Here is a 24,008-nt window from a genome sequence, read left to right on the forward strand (position 1 = left end):
AGATCGCAGCTCTATGTAATTCAGCGGCGCTCGCTCCTCTTCCCTCAGAGACAGCAGGAATTGGCGTATAACACGCACCCACGATTTCCCCCTGTTTTTAAGAGGAAAAAAGTGGTGTGTTATACACCAATAAATACCGTATTTGTTTTTAGATATATCCATAGACAAAGCTTTGCTCCCTTGCTTGTCTCTGAGTGACATTCTGCAATGTTTCCATCATTAGGGAGTGACACACATCTGGCTAGCAAGGAAGCAATACCATGGAAGCAAGTTTTTTTCTTTGCACTTCTTCACAACTTGTCACCATGGCAAGTGTGCCATTGACCTGGCTGTTCAACACAATTGTGAATCTGCACAACATTGCTAGTAGTAATTTTCTGCCTAAAAAAATGTGATGTTCAAGCTGCTTATTTCATTCTTTATGGATGTGATCTTTTAGAACCAGACCAAGAAGAACCAATATGAAGGCATCATAAATGGGAACTTATCAATGCTCTCGATGGAAGGTATGTTTACAGAACCACACGCTAGAACAGCATTCAGCTGATGGTTACAAATCTGAAAGGGGAATTTTGTTTTTTAGGTTTACATTTGCAGCCATTGCAGTTTATGAGAGCTCTGTACAGGGAAGATAATCTAAGGAGGCTGATATCAGCCAGTCCCCTAACCAAGACCCTCGAGGAGATCAAGGAAGCCCTTAAAGCACAGGCTCAAGGTATGATCCGCCATATGACCCTCATGTTTGGTTTCTTTGGGCAGAAGGCTTCAGATGTCACCATTCTGTTTTCTTTCTACTCTACAGAGAAAGAAATGAAGAAAACTGCTAACTTAGCCACCACTGGTGATCTCATTCCCATGAACATAAGCCAGCTCTCTCCACGTCAGATGGTTATTTACCAGTTTGGCTCAGTGATCCTCCATTTTGCATGTGAAAGTTGCTCCCGGAGTTCCCTTCTGCTTCTTGTAGCTCAGGATATCCCCAGAGTCCAGAGCTCTGTGTGGGGGAGGGAGGCTCTGCGACTAGGAGAATCCTATTATGACACAGAAAATAACATATTATTTGTACCCAAAACATCACTGGAACACGCAGGAGAGCTTGCAGTGTGCATCATACATGCGGTTGCACAAATTAAAGCAGGTACTTTGCTGTATGTTGTAACCACATGCACTGGTTGTAAGGGTGGGCATGGACCTATCAGATGCAGTGGCAGTTGGTGCTCCAAATTTTTTTTTGGGGGGGGGGGGACAAAAAAAAATCAATTGCAGCCACTGTGCCCACCAAACGCTGCCGCTGTGCCCATCAAATGTTGCCACTGTGCCCATCAAACACTGCCAGTGTCCTTCCTGGTACACCGGCTCACACTCTGTGCCTGCAATTTTTTGAAGCCTATTAGAGCCTATGGCTCTATTCAAGGGCTTCAAAAAATACACCCCACCCGCCCCGCCATAGGAATCCATGAGTCCAGCATCCTGAAAGGGGCTGGGCACATTGGATAGGGAGGTGGCTGCAGGGATAGGGGGTGGCACCCGTGCGCCCACAATGCACGGGCCACCACTGGTTAGATGTACCTAACAGATGCAGTTGTTTTGTGCTGATACCAAACTACAGACTCAGTCATTTCTGAGCCTTGTGATTTGTTTCTGTGCCTACTACACATACATACAATAGTTGAAGGAACAACATTTCCTGCTTCTGTTTGCAAAGCAGCTGCACTTCATTTCCCTTCACATGGGTCTGTGAAGCCATGCCAGCTTGTGGGCTGAGACAATTTCTCTACATGTGGAGGCATCTTTCGTTGTGCACACGCTCATCAATGCCTGGGATGAGCTGCAGACTGCAGTCATGTGACAAACATAAAAGTCTAAGTTTAACTTTACAGAAAAATCTGTAAGGTGATTTTAAAAAAGGACCCCCTCCTCAGACCCCACCCCCCCCCCTGTCCCGCTGACCTGTTGCTCAGTGATCTCCCGTTCTGAACCCCAGTATAGCCGCGTCGGGGGTCCGGGGCTTAGAAATCCCCTCAGCATTAACGCATCTTCTTCCCCGCTGACGGGACAAGCTACGTACATTCTGATCTTCTGCCCATGTGACTGCGCCGATCAATTAGAATGCTTTGAAACGTTCATCCTGATGGGGTACATTTTGGAGATTCAGCTGCGGGATTTCTAAGCCCCGTACCCCTAACGTTGCTATGCTGGGGCTCAGAACGGGAGATCACCGCAATCCAGGTCAGCGGGACTGGGGGAGGGGGGGGGTCTTGTGTAAATTCACCTTACAGATATTTCTGTAAAGGTGAACATACACTTTAAGGCAGTTCCTCACTTAGTGATGAGCCATGTCACTCTGTATAGTAATAAAAGTACAGAGTTCCTGTACAAAGTTAGCATGATCTATGTTATATTCACGTGGAAGGGATACTGCTGGTCTGGCACCCTATTTTATAAAAGAAAGTAAGAGGTTTTTTTTTTCAAAATGTTTGGCCTTTTTATAGTAAAAGAAAGAATAAACCCAGTGACTTTTAAATACCACCAAAGGCTCTATATGTTTTTGTTTTTTTTGTTTTTTAAATGATATGAAATTCATGTGGGTACTGTGTTGAGTGAATAGTTGTTAAACACTCCCAGCACTGACAACTGAACAATGACCTGGCAAAGAAGGACCACATGCAGTCTCAGAATAGTTGATGCGACTTTTACCTGTGTAGCACTGACCCCTGCAGTGTTTGTAATCCAAGGGTTTAACAAGTACTGAAGTGATATAAAGTGAAGAGTGGTAACAATTCCTGCTCTGCAATGCACTTATAAATGTCTCCGGTGTAGGTATCCCTTAACCGTCAGTCACCTATCAGTAAATTATAGGCTTGAGGCCTGATTAAACTCAGTCTATAGGGATGAGACCTCTCTGTGTGGCACTACAGGTCTCAGCAACTCTGTAGGATGAGTCTAAGTGTGTGGCAGGTGTGTTAAAAAACTTCTGGGTGTCGGCCCTCTCACCACACCAGGTCTGGAAAGCTGAGAACCTCCACTCCGGTTATCTCAGTCTTGCTGCCAGCCAGCACCGTCATGCTGCTTCGCTCCGTAAGATGACCGGGACCCTCGCTTGGCTCCGTCAGATAAACAATGGTTCTAGTCAGGCTTATTCAGGCTTGCTGGATCCTCCGATTGGATCACACTGCTGCTCCAGCACGCTGTGTCCTAGGCCTCTCCGGAGGCCTCAACTGCGCTTCCCGCCTTTTATTACCTACCCAGCATGCAGTTCAGCCACTCAGTGTTCATGGGTAGGTGAGTGAGCATTGTGGGTACATGAGTCCTTTCACAAAAACAATTAAGTCACTTCCTGCTTAGCTGTTATGTGAAAGTTAAAACAAGTCTTTTTTCCCATTGTATACCAGTAGAGGGAGCCAAATACCAATCTATTAACATGGTCCTATTAATAGCATTACATGACAAAAATTCCAGTGCTACGCTTGAAATATCTTGGTGATACAGTTCAGTGTATTAAGTGGTTAATGGTAAATAAAGGTGGTCTGTAGACACTGTGATGATCCATTGTAGAAAATAAATGACCAAAGTTTTGCAAACCGTGCACTACATTATGTACCCCATTTACAGATGTTCTTCCGGTGTTGGTCTTGTGCAGTGGTATGGAGCAATTGGCAATAGTTACTGTGTAACCCCAGAAATACATATCTTCTGCATATATGTTAGACCCCTATAACACATGTACTGTATGTGGAATATGTATGCACAGTGAATGATACAAGTCTGTCTACCTTGTCCTAGGCCAGCAGCAATTGCCAGTTAATTGGGACTATCTACATTGTATGAACAGAGCTGTTATGGAGATATGCCAAACGTTCTTCCGCTGTTGGGGTACACAGAGCGCAACATTTATGGTGAGAGCCCTAAGCGTGAGTTGACCTCCATTACACCAGGCTACATCAAAGATCTCTATGACCCTACAGAATGTGTAATCTTTGTATATCTGTGTTTATTTAATGATCACTATCACTAGTGGTAAATGGGGAGTACTCGGAATGGTCAGGGGTGGGTAGTGGGGTCCCCCCAGGGTTCTGTCCTGGGACCAATCCTATTTAATTTGTTCATAAACAACCTGGAGGTTGGGGTAAACAGTTCAATCTCTGTATTTGTGGATGATACTATGCAGAGCAGGGAAAAATAACTTCTCCACAGGATGTAGAAACGTTGCAAGAAGATCTGAAAAAATTAATGGGGTGGGCAACTACATGGCAAATGAGGTTTATTTTGGAAAAATGTTAAATAATGCATCTGGGTGGCAAAAATATGAATGTTCTCCCCCTCACTAGTGGAGGAGCCTCTGGGGGAATCTAGGACGGAAAAGGACCTGGGGGTCCTAGTAGATGATAGGCTCAGCAATGGCATGCAATGCCAAGCTGCTGCTAACAAAGCAAACAGAATATTGGCGTTAAAGAGGGGATCAACTCCAGAGATAAAACAATAATTCTCCTGCTCTACAAGACTCTGGTCCGGCCGCACCTGGAGTATGCTGTCCAGTTCTGGGCACCAGTCCTCAGGAAGGATGTACTGGAAATGTGGCGATTACAAAGAAGGGCAACAAAGCTAATAAAGGGTCTGGAGGATATTAATTATGAGGAAAGGTTGCAAGCACTGAACTTATTCTCTCTGGAGAAGAGACGCTTGAGAGGGGATATGATTTCAATTTAGAAATACCATACTGGTGACTCCACAATAGGGATAAAACTTTTTTGCAGAAGGGAGTTTAACAAGACTCATGGCCACTCATTTAACCTTAAACTACGTAGAAGGTTCTTTACTGTAAGAGCGGCAAGGATGTGGAATTCCCTTCCACCTTGTTTCAGCAGGGGTCATCGATAGTTTAAAAAAATTATTATATAAGCACCTGAACGACCTCAACATACAGGATATACATTGTAATACTGACATATAATCACACACATAGGTTGGAGTTGATGGACTTGTGTCTTTTTTCAACCTCACCTACTATGTAACTAATTGTAGTTTTAAGCTGGGTAAGCACTATACAATTTTCTTTGGCTTTTTCCATTAGATTTAATGTAGCCCATGTGACAATAGAGTCATACATGTAGGCGTATACACAATGGTAATTAACAGCCCCCTCCCTCCTCCTCCTCCATGCCCACTCATCAGCTAAACACAATAGGGGTGGGATATTACATGTGGATTGATGGAGGCTTCACCTCCCTCTTTTTTGTAAGACACAGGCTAGAGGAGCGTGACGCAGCCTGTGACTGGCAGAAATCCGTCCACACCATGTTATTGCCAAAAAATAAGAAAGATGTAATTTAAAAAATACATTTGTATGACAATTTAAAACAGTTTATTGATATTATTTATTTTTATGTGACCAGCAGCAGAGGACTAGATGTTCCTCTTGCTTAGGTTTCCCTGCAGACAGGCTGGGAATGAGTCATGTGACAGCTGTATATTGATTAGGAAAAAAGTACTTAGATGTTTTTTTAATTTAAAATAATTACAGCGCAATCATCCACATACAGAAATAGAAGGGACAATGTAAATGAAACGGTGTGTGTTTAGTATCAGTTTAAGCAAACAAGATATTTTTGGGGCACACCCTAAAAGATACATTAACCACTTAGCAACTGGCCCATAGCCGAATGACGGCTACAGGGCAGTTGCTTAACTCTGGGAGGACGTAATATGACGTCCTCCCGGAATTCCGCTCTCTTGCGCGCCCCCCTGTGGCGCGTACCTGAGAACTTCCGTGACCGCATCGCGGTGAACGGCTGCTGATCGCGGCCGTTTACCACGTGATCGATCCGTCAAATGACGGATCGATCACCTGTAAACAAACCAGCATGATTTCCGGTTCCTCCCTCCCCTCTCCGTCCAGTGTGAGTGGAGAGGGGAGAGATCGGTGGCAGCAGCACTGTGGGCTGCATGTGTAGTGCCCACAGCGCTGCTTAGTGACAGATCCATCCATCCATGCTCATCCATCCATACTCTGCATACCCATCCATACCCATCCATACTCTGCATACCCATCCATACTCTGCATACCCATCCATACTCTGCATACCCATCCATCCATACTCTGCATACCCATCCATCCATACTCTGCATACCCATCCATCCATACTCTGCATACCCATCCATCCATACTCTGCATACCCATCCATCCATACTCTGCATACCCATCCATGCTCACCCATCCGTACTCAGCATACTCATCCATCCATCTTCATCCATACTCAGCATACTCATCCATCCTCAGCAATACTAATCCATTCATCCATCCATGCTCAGCCATCCCATCCATCCCCATCCATAATTAGCTGTACCCACCCATACTCAGCCGTAGCCAGCCATACTCAGCCGTACGCAGTTGCCTGCATATTGGTCCTCTGTATGTGGCCAAGCTGTGGAAAAGTCTCACACATGTGGTATTGCCATACTCAGGAGGAGTAGGAGAATCTATTTTGGGGTGTAATTTTTGGTATGTGCCTGTTATGTGTTAGAAATATTGTGTAAATGGACAATGTTGTGTAAAAAAAATGCGTTCTCATTTTCTTTACACATTTTCCAAAAACTTGTAGAAAAAAATGACATGTTCAAAAGACTCTATATGCCTCATAGATTATACATTGGGTTGTTTTCTTTCCAAAATGGGGTCATTTTTTGGGCGTCTGCATTGTTCTGGTCCTCCAGGGCCTTCAAAAATGTAAGAGGTAGTCAAAAAATTCTATGTGTAATTTATGCTCCAAGAATGCCTGATGGCGCTCCCTGCATGTTGGGCCTCTGTATGTGGCCATGCTATGTAAAAGTCTCACACATGTGGTATCGCCATACTCAGGAGCAGTAGTAGAATGTGTTTTGGGGTGTAATTTGTGGTATGCATATGCTGTGTGTGAGAAATAACCTGCTAATATAACAATTTTGTGAAAAAAAGAAAAGAAAATTTTGATATTGCAAAGAATTGTGGGGAAAAAACGAAAACTTCAAAAAACTCACCATGCCTCTTACTAAATACCTTGGAATGTCTACTTTCCAAAAAGGGGTCATTTGGGGGGTATTTGTACTTTCCTGGTTTGTTAGGGTCTCAAGAACTGAGATAGGTCATCAGTACTTCAGGTGTGATCAATTTTCAGAGATTGGCACCATAGCACGCTATAACTTTCACAAAGACCAAATAATATACACCAATTTGGCCAAAATATATGAAGAAAAATTACTAATTTGCAAAATTTTATAACAGAAATGAAGAAAAATTAAATTTTTACAGAATTTTTCAGTCTTTTTTCTTTTATAGTGCAAAAAATAAAAAAAACTCAGCTGTGATTAAATACCACCAAAAGAAAGCTCTATTTGTGTGAAAAAAGGGACAGAAATTTCAAATGGGTACAGTGTTTTATGACTGAGTAATTGTCATTCAAAATGTGAGAGCACCAAAAGCTGAAAATTGGTCTGGTTATTAAGGGGGTTTAAGTGCCCAGCGGTCACGTGGTGCAGCCATAAGACCATACAACAGAACAAAATATTAAAGCACACACATGGAAAAAAGACATTTACCTCCTGCAAGGCTATTTAACCAATCCTCCCTCTGGGAGAGCGTCATATGACGTCCTCGGTGCTCCCCGGCATTGTGGAGAGCGCGCGCCGCATCACTGGGCACCTGATGCATGTGCCCGGCAGCCACTATGTCCGCCGGGCACCCGCAATTGCTCACCACAGAGTCGGGACGTGGGTCTGTGTGTGTAAAGCACAGATCCATTTCCTGTCAGGGGAGAGGAGAACTGATGGGGTATGTTCCTTGTACAGAGGAACACCATTCGGTCTCCTCCCCTCATCGGTCCCCTCCACCCACAGTATCACTCCCTAGGACACACATTTAACCCCTGCAGCGCCCCCTAGTGTTAACCCCTTCCCTGACAGTCACATTTATACAGTTATCTGTGCATTTTTATAGCACCAATCGCTTTATAAATGTGAATGGTCCCAAAATAGTGTCAAATGTGTACGATCTGTCCGCCGCATTGTCACAATCACGATAAAAATCGCAGATCGCTGCCATTAATAGTAAAAAAATAATAATAATAATAGAAATTACAAATCTATCCCCTATTTTGTAGGCGCTATAACTTTTGCGCAGGCCAATCAATATACGCTTATTTGGGATTTTTTTTTTTACCAAAAATATGTTGAATACATTTCGGCCCAAACTGAGGGGGAAAAGTTTTGTTTTTGTTTTTTAAAATGGCATGTTTATTATTGCAAAAAGTAATAAATATTGTGTTTTTTTTTTTGTTCGTTTTTTTTTCAAAACTTTCGCTTTTTTTTTTTTTTTTTGTTAATAGCAGAAAAAAAAAAAAATGCATCAAATACCACCAGAAGAAAGCTCTATTTGTGGGGGGAAAAAAGCAATTAAAATTTAATTTGGGTATGACGTTGCATGACCGCGCAATTGTCATTCAAAGTGTGACCGCGCTGAAAGCTGAAAATTGGCCTGGGCAGGAAGGGGGTGAAAATGCCCACTATTGAAGTGGTTAAAACACCTAAACATTTTTTAAAAATGGGGATTTAGTCACAACATATTGCTATATGGTGCTTAAGCTCACTTACTGCGACAAAGTACCTACTACCTACGGGGTACTTTGTTGCAGAGCACATAATAAAACAGGCATGAAAGAGGCCCAAACTCATGAGAATGTGTTTGTAATGAATGGAGTGCCCAGGGGCGGACTGACCATTGGGCCACGCAGGCACTGCCCGAGGGCCCCGTGCCACTAGGGGGCCCCATCAGGGTTGCCAGCCTCAGTAAAACCACTGAAAGTATGTAAAAATCTGTGTTTTTTTTACATCTGTCTCTCCAGTACCTTCTCAGTCAATAGAAACATGTCTGTTTATACTGTGTGTGTGTGTTTGTGTATACTGTGTGGCCCCATAATGTCTTATTGCCTGGGGTCCCCATAATCTCCTATTGCCCGGGGGCCCCATGAGTTGTCAGTCCGCCCCTGGGAGTGCCTTCAGTTTTCAGTCTCTTCATTAAAGAATAGTTCACCTTTATGTTACAGGATAAACATGAAAGGGACCCTGAAGTGAGATCGCTGGTTCAAGACCTCCTGTTCATACACAAACCACCGGACCATTATCACCTGTCGAAAAGGTAGCGGAGCACTCCTCGTCCTATCAGTGCAGAGCACACTGATACATAGAGTAAACGGGCAAAAGTTATATTTTCAACAGGGAACTAAATATCTGTGTGTCTTTTTCACTTTTTAGAATTCTGTCCAATTCTGCTGTGCCTCCTGTTGACATTTGCAGTGCAGAGGCACACAGAGGCCAGAGTGTCCATACACACTGCAACTGAGATCACTGCCCGCTGCTTCATCCATCACACACACAGTGCAGCGGGTGGGGAGGCTTTTTTGGCTGGGTGGGCGGAGCCTGTTGGGTATTCAGAGACCATTGTTACCAATTAGGTCCACTCTCCCTGTGATAGACAGCAGGCAGTTAGCAGATCCATAGCCAATAGACATAGAGCCAATAGACCATTGACCAACTCATTTTCTTTTACAAACTGTCACTATTCAATAACAAAAGTTGAACAACTGGTGATTTTCTTGCCTGGAGTGCAGCTTTACATTTTATTACACAGCCTTCTTAAGGTGCAGAAAGCTTTCTATATATAATAGGCACATCACTACTTTTCTATAAAGACTCTTCACTAAGCAAGGTTATTGTTCCCCCAGCTTAGTAAATATGGCGAAGCTGTGTTCATATGCCTAGTCATGCGAAAGAAATAGAAAATTGGGTTTTTGCTTGCATTTATTTACATGGCTGAAATGAACATAGCTTCATCTTATTCACTAACCTAAGTGAACAGGGTCTTTTTAGTAAATCAACCCCAAAGTCTTACACAGGGCTTTTTTTCTCAGAGAATAGGCGCAGGAACTCCCCTCTCCCATGTCACCATTTTTCTCTACTACCCTACCCACCTCCAAGCACCGTCCCTTGTTTCCACCCCATACCCGCCTCCCAGAACAATCTCTTTTAGAGAAAACATAACCAAGTGTCTTTTCTCTTATATTCACCGATCGACACAGCTCCTCTCTGTAACAAATGGGTTGTTAGCCTTATCACTAGTAGAATACTAGGCATAGTTTTAACACAACACTCAGAACTCTTAGTTCCGCCCAGGGGGGCGGTCCCTTGGGCTACAACCCTCCATGCTGCCAAGCAGCATCAGTTTTATTTTGCCTAGTGAAGGAGAAGGACCTAGGAACCCTGCGGGCCCATTGGTCCGTGCTTTTTTACGCAGAAGCTTGGGTTTTTCCCCCACGTTCCCGCTGAAAAAAAGCCCTGTTCTTACATATCGAGATGTATGTGTGATCATTTACTTTTCCCATTTCACCAGATGTGATCTGCATAATGGAATCAAACTGTGGAAAGAATTTGGGAGCACGCTTAGCAAGAACACAGACTGTGAGAGAGGGAAGCAGAGAGAAGATGATTCGGACAGAACTGTTCTTCAGGTGGGTTCTCCTCGGTCTTTCCAACACACAGCGACCTCTGTCCTGGGCCAACATTCCAAAAGATGTGCTTTGGGGAAACTGGTATTGTAGCCTATAGAGCCAATGCAAGCCTAGGCTATGTACAATTAGGAGAGGTGCAGCTGTCATTAATGTCCATAACCAACATACGGTATCTCACAAAAGTGAGTACACCCCTCACATTTTTGTAAATATTTTATTATTTTGTTTCATGTGACAACATTGAAGAAATTACACTTTTTACAATGTAAAGTAGTGAGTGTACAGCTTGTATAACAGTGTCAATTTGCTGTCCCCTCAAAATAACTCAACACACAGTCATTAATGTCTAAACCGCTGGCAACAAAAGTGAGTACACCCCTAAGTGTAAATGTCCAAATTGAGCCCAATTGGCCATTTTCGCTCCCCAGTGTCATGTGACTTGTTATGCCACGTATACATGACCGGACTTTCTGTCAGATTAGGTCGCGACGGACTTTCGACGGAGTTACACTGGACTTCCAAATGAACAAACTAAAGTCTGTTCATTTTGAACGTGATGAGTTACGACGGGACTAGAAAAGGCAGTAAATCTCTCCACTTTTATCGGCGAGATTGACACCTTGCAAGCCTCGCTGCCTGGTATGGATTTTAAGGGGAGCCCCCTATGCCAGAAAATGGCATTGGGGTCCCCCCAAAGTCCATACCAGACCCTTATTTGAGCACGCAGCCCGGCCGGTCAGGAAAGGGGGTGGGGACGAGCTAGCGCCCCCCCCCCCCGAACTGTACCAGTCCGCATGCCCTCAACATGGGGGTGGATGCTTTGGGGAAGGGGGGCGCCCTGCTGTTGGTTGTCGAGGTCTGCGGGTGGGAGGCTTATCGGAATCCGGGAGCCCCCTTTAATAAGGCCCCCCACCCTATGTGAATAAGTATAATCTTCTCCCACTCTCCAGCCTCTTCTCCTACTCTCCGGCCTTCTTCTCTCGCTCTCCGATTCCTCTTCGATCAGCACACAAACAAATGGGTTTCCAGCTAGGAACTGGGTCCGGTGGAGTTCCGGCAGGAAAATTTAAAACATGTTCTATTTCTAAAGTCTGTCGGATTTTTGGACAGCAAAGGTCCGATGAAGCTCATACACGATCGAATTGTCAGACGGATTCGTTCTTTCGGACCTTTGCTGTCAGAAAGTCCAGTCGTGTGTACGTGGCATTAGTGTTACAAGGTCTCAGGTGTGAATGGGGAGCAGGTGTGTTAAATTTGGTGTTATCGGTCTCCCTCTCTCATACTGGTCACTGGAAGTTCAACATGGCACCTCATGGCAAAAGAACTCTCTGAGAATCAGAAAAAATACATAAAGATGGCTTAGGCTATAAGAAGCTTGCCAAGATCTCGAAACTGAGCTGCAGCTTAGTGACCAAGACCATACAGTGGTTTAACAGGACAGGTTCCACTTAGAACAGGCCTCACCATGGTCGACAAAAGAAGTTGAGTACACATGCTCAGTGTCATATCCAGGGGTTGTCTTTGGGAAATAGACATATGAGTGCTGCCAGCATTACCACAGAGGTTGAAGGGGGGGGTCAGCCCATCAGTGTTCAGACCATATGCTGCGCACTACATCAAATTGGTCTGCATGGCTGTCGCCCCCAAAGGAAGTCTCTTCTAAAGATGATGCTCAAGAATAGTGATGGACGAACTTCCGACGGGACGTTTCGCGAAAGCGAAATGCGAACGGACCCAAACGTTCGCGAAACCGAACGTTCGCCGCGGGCCCCATTGACTTCAATGGGAGGCGAACTTTGCAAACCTTCATGTCGAATTTGCGGCCACGTGGTAATTATTAGGGGGTAAAACGTAGTCCCACCATCTGGACAATGACATAATACATGTATGAGGTGAATTTGGGATCGATAACTACAAGCATTTTTATTTTATTTGGGAAATTGTTCTAACAATTCAGGACTATGGAGCTAATGAAGGCAATGGAGGAGAGGGAAGGTCAGGGACCAGGGTAGGCAAAGAAGAGGGTGCAGGAGATGATCACCAGCAGCGTGACATACCGGAATGACACATGCACCGTGATAGAGGCATCTGACAGCAGCACCGTAATACAGAGCACTGACAGCAGCACCGTGACATACAGCGCTGACAGCAGCACCGTGACATACAGCGCTGACAGCAGCACCGTGACATACAGCGCTGACAGCAGCACCGTGACATACAGCGCTGACAGCAGCACCGTGACATACAGCGCTGACAGCAGCACCGTGACATACAGCGCTGACAGCAGCACCGTGACATACAGCGCTGACAGCAGCACCGTGACATACAGCACTGACAGCAGCACCGTAAGCAGCCCCAGGAGGAAGTCAGCACAGCACAGGGATGGTGTGATCCCCTCATAATAAGAACCCCCAGGAGGAAGTCAGCACAGCACAGGGATAGTGTGATCCCTTCATAATAAGAACCCCCAGGAGGAAGTCAGCACAGCACAGGGATATCATAAGCAGCCCCAGTAGAAATATGACACCGCTCAACCTCTTCAAAGAGGAGGGTAGGGGCATATAGTACGGTGTGCTTTTTTGGGTCAAGGAAGTGAGCAGACTGTACGTCAGTCCCTATACCGCTGAAGGACTGCTGCAGTATAGGGCAGCGGTCAGCAGTGGTGCACGTCAACCCTATCTATTGTGGACCTATAGCGGTCCTTACAGAACAGCAGACTGTACCGCACTCAAGCCTATGTACCGTAGCACCCTATACCAAGTTACCAGTCCTTATAAGAACTTTTGTGGACCAAGCAGGTTGTGTATTAGTGTTTAGCAGACTGTACGTCAGTCCCTATACCGCTGAAGGACTGCTGCAGTATAGGGCAGCGGTCAGCAGTGGTGCACGTCAACCCTATCTATTGTGGACCGATAGCGGTCCTTACAGAACAGCAGACTGTACCGCACTCAAGCCTATGTACCGTAGCACCCTATACCAAGTTACCAGTCCTTATAAGAACTTTTGTGGACCAAGCAGGTTGTGTATTAGTGTTTAGCAGACTGTACGTCAGTCCCTATACCGCTGAAGGACTGCTGCAGTATAGGGCAGCGGTCAGCAGTGGTGCACGTCAACCCTATCTATTGTGGACCGATAGCGGTCCTTACAGAACAGCAGACTGTACCGCACTCAAGCCTATGTACCGTAGCACCCTATACCAAGTTACCAGTCCTTATAAGAACTTTTGTGGACCAAGCAGGTTGTGTATTAGTGTTTAGCAGACTGTACGTCAGTCCCTATACCGCTGAAGGACTGCTGCAGTATAGGGCAGCGGTCAGCAGTGGTGCACGTCAACCCTATCTATTGTGGACCGATAGCGGTCCTTACAGAACAGCAGACTGTACCGCACTCAAGCCTATGTACCGTAGCACCCTATACCAAGTTACCAGTCCTTATAAGAACTTTTGTGGACCAAGCAGGTTGTGTATTAGTGTTTAGCAGACTGTACGTCAGTCCCTATACCGCTGAAGGACTGCTGCAGTATAGGGCAGCGGTCAGCAGTGGTGCACGTCAACCCTATCTATTGTGGACCGATAGCGGTCCTTACAGAACAGCAGACTGTACCGCACTCAAGCCTATGTACCGTAGCACCCTATACCAAGTTACCAGTCCTTATAAGAACTTTTGTGGACCAAGCAGGTTGTGTATTAGTGTTTAGCAGACTGTACGTCAGTCCCTATACCGCTGAAGGACTGCTGCAGTATAGGGCAGCGGTCAGCAGTGGTGCACGTCAACCCTATCTATTGTGGACCGATAGCGGTCCTTACAGAACAGCAGACTGTACCGCACTCAAGCCTATGTACCGTAGCACCCTATACCAAGTTACCAGTCCTTATAAGAACTTTTGTGGACCAAGCAGGTTGTGTATTAGTGTTTAGCAGACTGTACGTCAGTCCCTATACCGCTGAAGGACTGCTGCAGTATAGGGCAGCGGTCAGCAGTGGTGCACGTCAACCCTATCTATTGTGGACCGATAGCGGTCCTTACAGAACAGCAGACTGTACCGCACTCAAGCCTATGTACCGTAGCACCCTATACCAAGTTACCAGTCCTTATAAGAACTTTTGTGGACCAAGCAGGTTGTGTATTAGTGTTTAGCAGACTGTACGTCAGTCCCTATACCGCTGAAGGACTGCTGCAGTATAGGGCAGCGGTCAGCAGTGGTGCACGTCAACCCTATCTATTGTGGACCGATAGCGGTCCTTACAGAACAGCAGACTGTACCGCACTCAAGCCTATGTACCGTAGCACCCTATACCAAGTTACCAGTCCTTATAAGAACTTTTGTGGACCAAGCAGGTTGTGTATTAGTGTTTAGCAGACTGTACGTCAGTCCCTATACCGCTGAAGGACTGCTGCAGTATAGGGCAGCGGTCAGCAGTGGTGCACGTCAACCCTATCTATTGTGGACCGATAGCGGTCCTTACAGAACAGCAGACTGTACCGCACTCAAGCCTATGTACCGTAGCACCCTATACCAAGTTACCAGTCCTTATAAGAACTTTTGTGGACCAAGCAGGTTGTGTATTAGTGTTTAGCAGACTGTACGTCAGTCCCTATACCGCTGAAGGACTGCTGCAGTATAGGGCAGCGGTCAGCAGTGGTGCACGTCAACCCTATCTATTGTGGACCGATAGCGGTCCTTACAGAACAGCAGACTGTACCGCACTCAAGCCTATGTACCGTAGCACCCTATACCAAGTTACCAGTCCTTATAAGAACTTTTGTGGAACAAGCAGGTTGTGTGTTAGTGATTAGCAGACTGTACGTCAGTCCCTATACCGCTGAAGGACTGCTGCAGTATAGGGCAGCGGTCAGCAGTGGTGCACGTCAACCCTATCTATTGTGGACCGATAGCGGTCCTTACAGAACAGCAGACTGTACCGCACTCAAGCCTATGTACCGTAGCACCCTATACCAAGTTACCAGTCCTTATAAGAACTTTTGTGGACCAAGCAGGTTGTGTATTAGTGTTTAGCAGACTGTACGTCAGTCCCTATACCGCTGAAGGACTGCTGCAGTATAGGGCAGCGGTCAGCAGTGGTGCACGTCAACCCTATCTATTGTGGACCGATAGCGGTCCTTACAGAACAGCAGACTGTACCGCACTCAAGCCTATGTACCGTAGCACCCTATACCAAGTTACCAGTCCTTATAAGAACTTTTGTGGACCAAGCAGGTTGTGTATTAGTGTTTAGCAGACTGTACGTCAGTCCCTATACCGCTGAAGGACTGCTGCAGTATAGGGCAGCGGTCAGCAGTGGTGCACGTCAACCCTATCTATTGTGGACCGATAGCGGTCCTTACAGAACAGCAGACTGTACCGCACTCAAGCCTATGTACCGTAGCACCCTATACCAAGTTACCAGTCCTTATAAGAACTTTTGTGGAACAAGCAGGTTGTGTGTTAGTGATTAGCAGACTGTACGTCAGTCCCTATACCGCTGAAGGACTGCTGCAGTATAGGGCAGCGGTCAGCAGTGGTGCACGTCAACCCTATCTATTGTGGACCGATAGCGGTCCTTACAGAACAGCAGACTGTACCGCACTCAAGCCTATGTACCGTAGCACCCTATACCAAGTTACCAGTCCTTATAAGAACTTTTGTGGACCAAGCAGGTTGTGTATTAGTGTTTAGCAGACTGTACGTCAGTCCCTATACCGCTGAAGGACTGCTGCAGTATAGGGCAGCGGTCAGCAGTGGTGCACGTCAACCCTATCTATTGTGGACCGATAGCGGTCCTTACAGAACAGCAGACTGTACCGCACTCAAGCCTATGTACCGTAGCACCCTATACCAAGTTACCAGTCCTTATAAGAACTTTTGTGGAACAAGCAGGTTGTGTGTTAGTGATTAGCAGACTGTACGTCAGTCCCTATACCGCTGAAGGACTGCTGCAGTATAGGGCAGCGGTCAGCAGTGGTGCACGTCAACCCTATCTATTGTGGACCGATAGCGGTCCTTACAGAACAGCAGACTGTACCGCACTCAAGCCTATGTACCGTAGCACCCTATACCAAGTTACCAGTCCTTATAAGAACTTTTGTGGAACAAGTGAGTTGTGAATGTTTAGCAGACTGCAGCAGAAGGGCAGCAGTCAAGTATAATATCCTTTCTATATTTGGAAGAAAGAATATTATACATGTACAAGCCTATTACTGTACCACTGATACCAGTCCTGAAAAGAACCTTTGTGGAACTAATAATAACAGCAAGTCTTTAAAATTACCCTCACTGCCTGACAACACTGCTTCCTTCCTGTCCCTATACAAATTGGCAAAAAAAGAGAACGATTAGTGGTTACTGGAACAGCTCTTTTGTGGACCTTGATAGTAACAGCTAATGATGATGATGATGATGATGATGATGAAAGACTAATCTGGCTGTCCCTGTAGCATACACCGTCCTTTCCCTTTCTCTAAACTAACAAAAGACACTCAGGCTGCTGCAAGAATCAGCAGCACAGCAAACCTATCAACACCTAACACCTATACCAGTCCTGAAAAGAACTTTTGTGTACCAAATAGCTAGTGGTTTATCTCTCCCTACTCCACACAGGAACCTGTCCCTATCGTAACAGAAGAAAGAATGTAAAATGGCCACCGGATCGGGTGTATTTATAGGTTAGGGGGAATGTCCAAGTGTCCATGTGCTGTCATGTCTCAATTGGCTGTCCTGTATCACATGATAAACGTGTCACCAAAGGTTAAAGTTCTTGTATACATTAAACACGTAAGTCCGCCGCGGCGAACGACGGAAAAAGGCGTTCGAACGTGCGGACCGCGAATGTCGGAAATTCGCCGCGAAACGACCGCCGGGCGAAACGTTCGTCCATCACTAATCTGTAGCGCTAACCCCATAAGAAGCTGCTAGAATTGGTCGGGTCCCCTCCCGTAGATACACTGACACGCCTGAATCTCTGGAAATGAGCTTTATAAAACAGCCAAGGGCCCTATAAGGGAAGTTAAGTTAGACAAATAAGAGTAGCCTACTGGAAAAGGCAATGGCAGACAACAGATTCGAAGAAAGCAACTGATCTGCAGGAATTAGTCGCTGGCTAAGCCAATGGAAAATTAGCTATAGTCTGCTGGCATTGGGGCCCTTTACTTCTCTTAGTGGAGTACTCACTCTCTCAACAGAAAATTCTTCTAATCCGCAGGGTAAAATAGCAATACAATCTCCTCTTGGCCAATGTTCTGTGTCTAATTGGCTGCTATTTGCAGTTATTTACCTCTGAGAGGAATTCTGCCAAGAGGAGATTGTATTGTTGACTTCTCCTATAGTCACAAATGCAGTGATTGTTTAGTCCGGCCTGTTTGGGGTTTCACAGGCTGAGTGTTTGATTACTTCCCCCTGCCTCTAGAATAAGCTTCTAGAGCTTAGGGCAGGAGGCTTCAAATTCCCAACCGGAATATTTAGTAGGGCCTAGCCAATCCGTGGGGAGGTGTGCCCATGCCCTTGGTAATCCTCTTTGTCGTTCTTGTAATCCTTGTGGCTCTGCCCTATATTGCTCTGCCACTGAAGCGCTAATGAAGCTTGGTTCCTAGCACAGCAGCTCAGTCCACAGCAGCAGCCTTGTAGTCTCTTCTTCCCCTGCAGCACTGGCTTAGTAGTACAGTACAAAGCAGCCTTATGTGCTGTGCTCTCTCTTTCTGTCTGCAGCACATATCCCTCTCACAGGAGCTTCTGCCTGGGCTTTCAGCATACTCTCTGCCCAATGCATTACACAGCTCAGTCCTCACAGGCTATTCAACTGCTCAGCCCTTTCTCCAGGCTCCTGGCAGATATCCACAACCCCAGGTCCTGTCCTCAGCTTCCTCCAGGCCGGGGCTCACTGTCTTCTCTGTTTCATTCCTGGCCACAGCAGCCAGTCAGAATCCCCCATTGCTAGGGATGGGCATCCTTCCTTGGCTGCAGCAGCATTTAGTCCATGTCTTCTTGTGCATTTCCCTTTTCCTGCGCTCTGTCTCTGGCAGACAGGGAAAATGAATTGTCGGGCTAGGGAGAATGTTCTGCCAGGGAGTTTAAAGGGCCACCAGCCAGTACTACATATCCTACATTTCTTTAGTAGCTTTAGGGTGGGAGACGTGGGATACAACAATAGGAACTCAAATGTTAAAGTAGAGGGTTAATATGTTTAGCTGGAAATCCGACTATCTGACTCTAAGGCTGCATACTAGTTTGGTGCAGTGAGGGGATAAGTCAGTTTGTGACTGTCAGGTACACTGTGTCAGGTCCAGGTTTCAGAAGATGGTTGCCTCCAAAGAAGAATATTAACCTCTCCTCATCTAGGTATGAGGCATCCATATAAGAGAAAGTCTCCTCAATTGCTTCCTTGTGCCTAAGACCTTTTTCACAGAGGCTTCAGCTTGTATAGGAGCAGTGTGAACAGCAAGCTTTTATGAAACGTTCAGCAAGCTTTTGCAAACTTTTTTCAATAAGCTTTGAGCAGTTTGCTCTAAGCGTTTAAAGTGCCATTTAATTCCTGTTTAGAAATGTTAAACACAGATCTCAATTGTAATGCTGATTGTCACTTTAAAGAAGCTGCTAGCAGGCTTTCAGCAAGCTTCAAGTAGTGCCCATGCCTGCCAGTAGCCTGCTTAAAGTGGCAATCAGCACTGTCATTAATATCTGTGTTCAACATTTACAAACTGGTGCTGAATGGTAATTTAAAAGATTCAACAAAGCTTGCTGAAAGCTCTGCAAATGCTTTGTAACAGTTTGCTGTTCCTACGACTCTTATACAAGCCTGTGTAAAGCAGGTCTAAGACCACTTCAGTAATGGCTTTAAATGAATCTTCCTTTGTTATAAAGGTATGTGTATGTGTTTTTTTTCCTTGAAAGTTTCATTTATGAAAATGTAACCCAAAAAAATAAATCATTGAGTAAAAACTGATTCTGATGAATGGCAGGAGGAAACTCTGGATGGTCTCAATGAGGAATTCCTCCAGCTGGTAACTCAGGCTTTACAAAACAAGAAGGAGAAGAAGGAACTGGCCGATAAACTGCAGTCTGCTAAAGACCCATCTGTGGTAAGCTGCCACTCATACAGTATAAGGATGATATGGACTGATTGACAGGTTAGAGCAGTGATTCTCAACCAGGGTTCCTCCAAAGGGGTTCCTTCAGCGTTGGGCAATTTCTGCCTCTCAGATAAGTTCCCACTGACACCATTGATTGTTTTAGCTATCTGTAAGGAAGTAATTCTTCCCAATGACCACAAGTGTAAGAACCATACTTCCCACTGGCTATCATGAGTTGTAGATTTTAAATTTTTAGTTTGTAGGGGTTACCTCTGTGTTGAAAGGGCTGAGAAAGACTGGGTTATAGGGCAATGCTGGAGATCTGCTGTGCGTTAAAGTGGTTACAAACCACTTTGACCTACAGGTAAGCCTAGATTAAGGCTTACCTGTAGGTCCAAGAAATATCTCCTAAACCTATACGGTTTAGGAGATATTTACCTGAAGACAGCCACCGCTGTCTATGGCGCATGCGCCGTAGACAGCGGCGCGCAGGCACACTGGGTAAGCCGCAGATCACGCTGATATGCCGCACGGGAGTGACGTCATCGCACGGGAGTGATGTCATCGCTGCTCCGGCGAATCACAGCACCGGAGCAGCGAGACCCACCAAAGAAGATGGACGCTCGGAACTACAGGGGACAGCGGTGACTTCGCTGGCTCCTGTGGCAGGTAGGTGACACATAATGGGTTTACTTCCTCTTTAAGCTGGTTCTAAATATTGATCCAGTGTGCATGCACAGTCCACCCAACTCTCATGTCTTTTGGACCAACTTCTTTTCTGAATGTAGATATGCTGTCTACAGCACTCTGGTTTAGGACTCATGGGTGGATAAGGTTGTATGAAATTACATTGTAGGCAAACAAATAGTTTGTAATCCAGAAAAGACATCCCTGTCCAGCTGTGCCTAAGAAGTTCTCACCATAAACCTTTGTTCTGTAAAGAAGATCATTTAAAATATAAGTGTCTTCTTGGGCAACGTAATGTTTTCTGGGTCATCAGACACACACTGTGGCCTGTTTATATATAGTTGTCTGTATATTTACTAGAGTACAAGAGGATATTGCCTTTATGGGATGTTATCCTTATCTAAATAGGATCTTTTAGAAAAATGTAAATTAGATTTCTGTGGATTGGCATTTGTTTTAAATGCTGAGAATTCTTTGCCAGTAAAGACACGTTAAGACAGTTGAAACAGAGCTGCTACCTCCTTAATCATCCACAGCTTGCAAGCACGGGCTTCCAGCTAGAGAGGTGCCTTGTAACATCCAATCTTCAAACAGTACAGTGAGGGAAAAAAGTATTTGATCCCCTGCTGATTTTGTACATTGGCCCACTGACAAAGAAATGATCAGTCTATCATTTTAACGATATGTTTATTTCAACAGTTGGAGACAGAATAACAACAAAAAAATCCAAAACAAACGCATTTCAAAAAAGTTATAAATTGATTTGCATTTTAATGAGTGAAATAAATATTTGACCTCTTTGCAAAACATGACTTAGTACTTGGTAGCAAAACCCTTGTTGACAATCACACTTTAGACAGACCTGTACATGTGCTTTTTTGAGCAGAGGGACCTTGTGGTGCTGCAGGGTTTCAGTCCTTCACGGTGTAGTGTGTTACCAATTTTTTTTCTTGGTGACTATGGTCCCAGCTGCCTTGAGATCATTGACAAAATTCTACCTTGTAGTTCTGGGCTGATTCCTCACCATTCCCATTATCATTGAAACTCTTGCATGAAGCCCTAGACCGAGGGAGATTTACAGTTATTTTGTGTCTCTTCCATTTGCGAATAATCAAACAAACTGCTGTCACCCTCTCACCAAGCTGCTTGAGAAGGGATATTGTAGCCCATTTCAGCCTTGTGTAGGTCTACAATCTTGTCCCTGACATCCTTGGACAGCTCTTTGGTCTTGGCCATGGTGGAGAGATTGGAATCTGATTGCTTCTGTGGACAGTTGTATTTTATACAGGTAACAAGCTGAGATTAGGAGCACTTATTAAGAGAGTGCTACTAATCTCAGCTCATTACCTATATAGCCACTTAAGCCCCGGACCAATTTGCAGCCAAAGGACCAGGCCCCTTTTTGCGATTCGGCACTGCGTCGCTTTAACTGACAAATGCCCGGTCGTGCGACGTGGCTCCCAAACAAAATTGGCGTCCTTTTTTCCCACAAATAGAGCTTTCTTTTGGTGGTATTTGATCACCTCTGCGGTTTTTATTTTTTGCGCTATAAACAAAAATAGAGCAACAATTTTGAAAAAAATACAATATTTTTTACTTTTTGCTATAATAAATATCCCCCAAAAATATATAAAAAATAAATTTTTTCTCAGTTTAGGCCGATACGTATTCTTCTACATATTTTTGGTAAACAAAAACTTTTTTTACTAGTAATGGCAGCGATCAGCGATTTTTTATTGTGACTGTGACGTTATGGCGGACACATCGGACATTTTTAACACATTTTTGGGACCATTGTCATTTGTACTATTTAAATGCACTGATTCCTGTGTAAATGACACTGGCAGTGAAGGAGTTAACCACTAGGGGGCAGTGTAGGGGTTATGTGTGACGTTATGTGTTTTTTTTTATTGTAGAGGGCGTGGCCTGGCATGTGACATCACTGATCATCTTTCCCTGTAAAAGGGAAGAGACGATCGGTGACAGCCACACTAGGAAGCACGGGGAGAGGTTTGTTTACACAGACCTCGCCTCGTTCTTCAGCTCTGTGACACCAGTGGAGATCGGGTCCACTGGTCCCACGGCCATGGTCACGGAGCTCAGGACCGGGTCGGGAGCGCACCGCCGGCGGCGCGCTCCCGACCCACGGCTGGGCACTTAAAGAGCCACGTACGTACATGATTGTGCCCAGCCGTGCCATTCTGCTGACGTATATCGGCGTGATAGGGGATCAAATACGTATTTCACTCATTAACCACTTAAGGACTTAATGACAAGGCCATGTTTTGCGATACGACATTGCTTCACTTTAACTGACAATTGCACGGTCGTGCAACGCTGTACCCAAACAAAATTGACGTCCTTCCCCCCCACAAATAGAGCTTTCTTTTGGTGGTATTTTATCACCTCTGCATTTTTTATCTATTGCACTATAAACAAAAAAAGAGCGTCAATTTTGAAAACTATATTTTATACTTGTTGCTATAATAAATGTCCCCTAAAAAATAAAAAGTAAAATAATTTCTTCTTCAGTTGGTTTGCACAAAAGTTATAGCGTCTACAAAATAGAGAATAGATTTATGGCATTTTTATTATTATTATTTTTACTAGTAATGGTGGCGATCTGCGATTTTTAGCGGGACTGTGACATTACGGTGGACAGATCGAACGCTTTTGACACATTTTTGGGACCATTGACATTTATATAGAGATCAGTGCTATAAAAATGCACGGATTACTGTGTAAATGTCACTGGTAGGGAAGGGGTTAACACTAGGGGCAATCAAGGGATTAAATATATTCTTGTGTTTCTAACTGTAAGGGGATGAGACTGAGAGAATGAGAAAAGGAGACATATTGCTGTTCCTGATTAGTAGGCACAGACGATCTCTGTCTCCTCTCCTGTAAGAACAGGGATATGTGTGTTTACACACACACACACTTCCCCATTCTAGCTCTTGTGCCCGCGATCGCGCATGGGCGGTGGTCATCGGGCAGCGAGTGCGCACCTGCTATAGCTATTTAAAGGCCAGCGTACAGCTACAGCAATTTGCGGGAATGAGCTACATGGACACAAACAAACAGCTCTTCAGAATAATAAAAGGTAGGCTGCAACAAACCCTGCAATGTACATAGATCACCCAGAGGGGACAAAAGTGGAGTTACTGTTTAAGGTTGAATATACATCTCTGCAGTAGCGGCCCATTTATATGGGCCACAGGGGTGCTGCCCCCCTAATCCATGCACCCAGGCCCTAAACTACGTGCAGAGCGACAGACGCATTGATTTCAATGGAGGTTTTTTTTTGAGGCACATGATTAGAGCCAGAGACTCTAATTGGTATAAAAAAAAGGGTGGGCTAGGAGCGCAGGGTACTGCGACCTGAGCCCACCCAGGTGTGTGACTATAGCGAATTAATATTGGCTATACTATCAAGAAATCTCTTTAAATGGGACTTTTAGGGCAACCAAAGGTAACAAAAACTATATTATTACAAGGCACATATTTAAAAACAAGCCTATGCAAACTGTTCAAGTTATAGCACAAAACATATGAATTATATGAAAGACGCTATTTCTAGGCAGTTTTCAGGCGTTTTAGCGCCAGAAATATCGCCTGTAAAGTGCCTGAAAACTGCCTTCCATGCCGCCTGAATGTTAAAGCCCAAGTGCTTTCACACCCGGGGGGTGCGCTTGCGGGATGTTAGAAAAAGTCCTGCAAGCA

General features: G+C 45.0%; 1 protein-coding gene across 1 annotated transcript in view; it reads left to right on the plus strand.

Annotated features, from left to right (window-relative positions):
* Positions 1-24,008, plus strand: part of LOC143933007 (uncharacterized) — a 46,335-nt gene that overhangs the window by 16,509 nt on the left and 5,818 nt on the right. Inside the window, exons 9-15 of the mRNA XM_077455924.1 lie at positions 440-506; positions 584-715; positions 803-1,138; positions 3,784-3,896; positions 9,075-9,166; positions 10,418-10,535; positions 19,488-19,607. Of these exons, the coding sequence (XP_077312050.1) occupies positions 440-506; positions 584-715; positions 803-1,138; positions 3,784-3,896; positions 9,075-9,166; positions 10,418-10,535; positions 19,488-19,607 (978 nt within the window). The remainder of the gene's footprint in view (positions 1-439; positions 507-583; positions 716-802; positions 1,139-3,783; positions 3,897-9,074; positions 9,167-10,417; positions 10,536-19,487; positions 19,608-24,008) is intronic.

Source organism: Lithobates pipiens, unplaced genomic scaffold, assembly GCF_037356315.1.
Source record: "Lithobates pipiens isolate NorthernLeopardFrog02 unplaced genomic scaffold, aLitPip1_a1.2 Scaffold_27, whole genome shotgun sequence".
NCBI classification, from domain to species: Eukaryota; Metazoa; Chordata; class Amphibia; order Anura; family Ranidae; genus Lithobates; species Lithobates pipiens.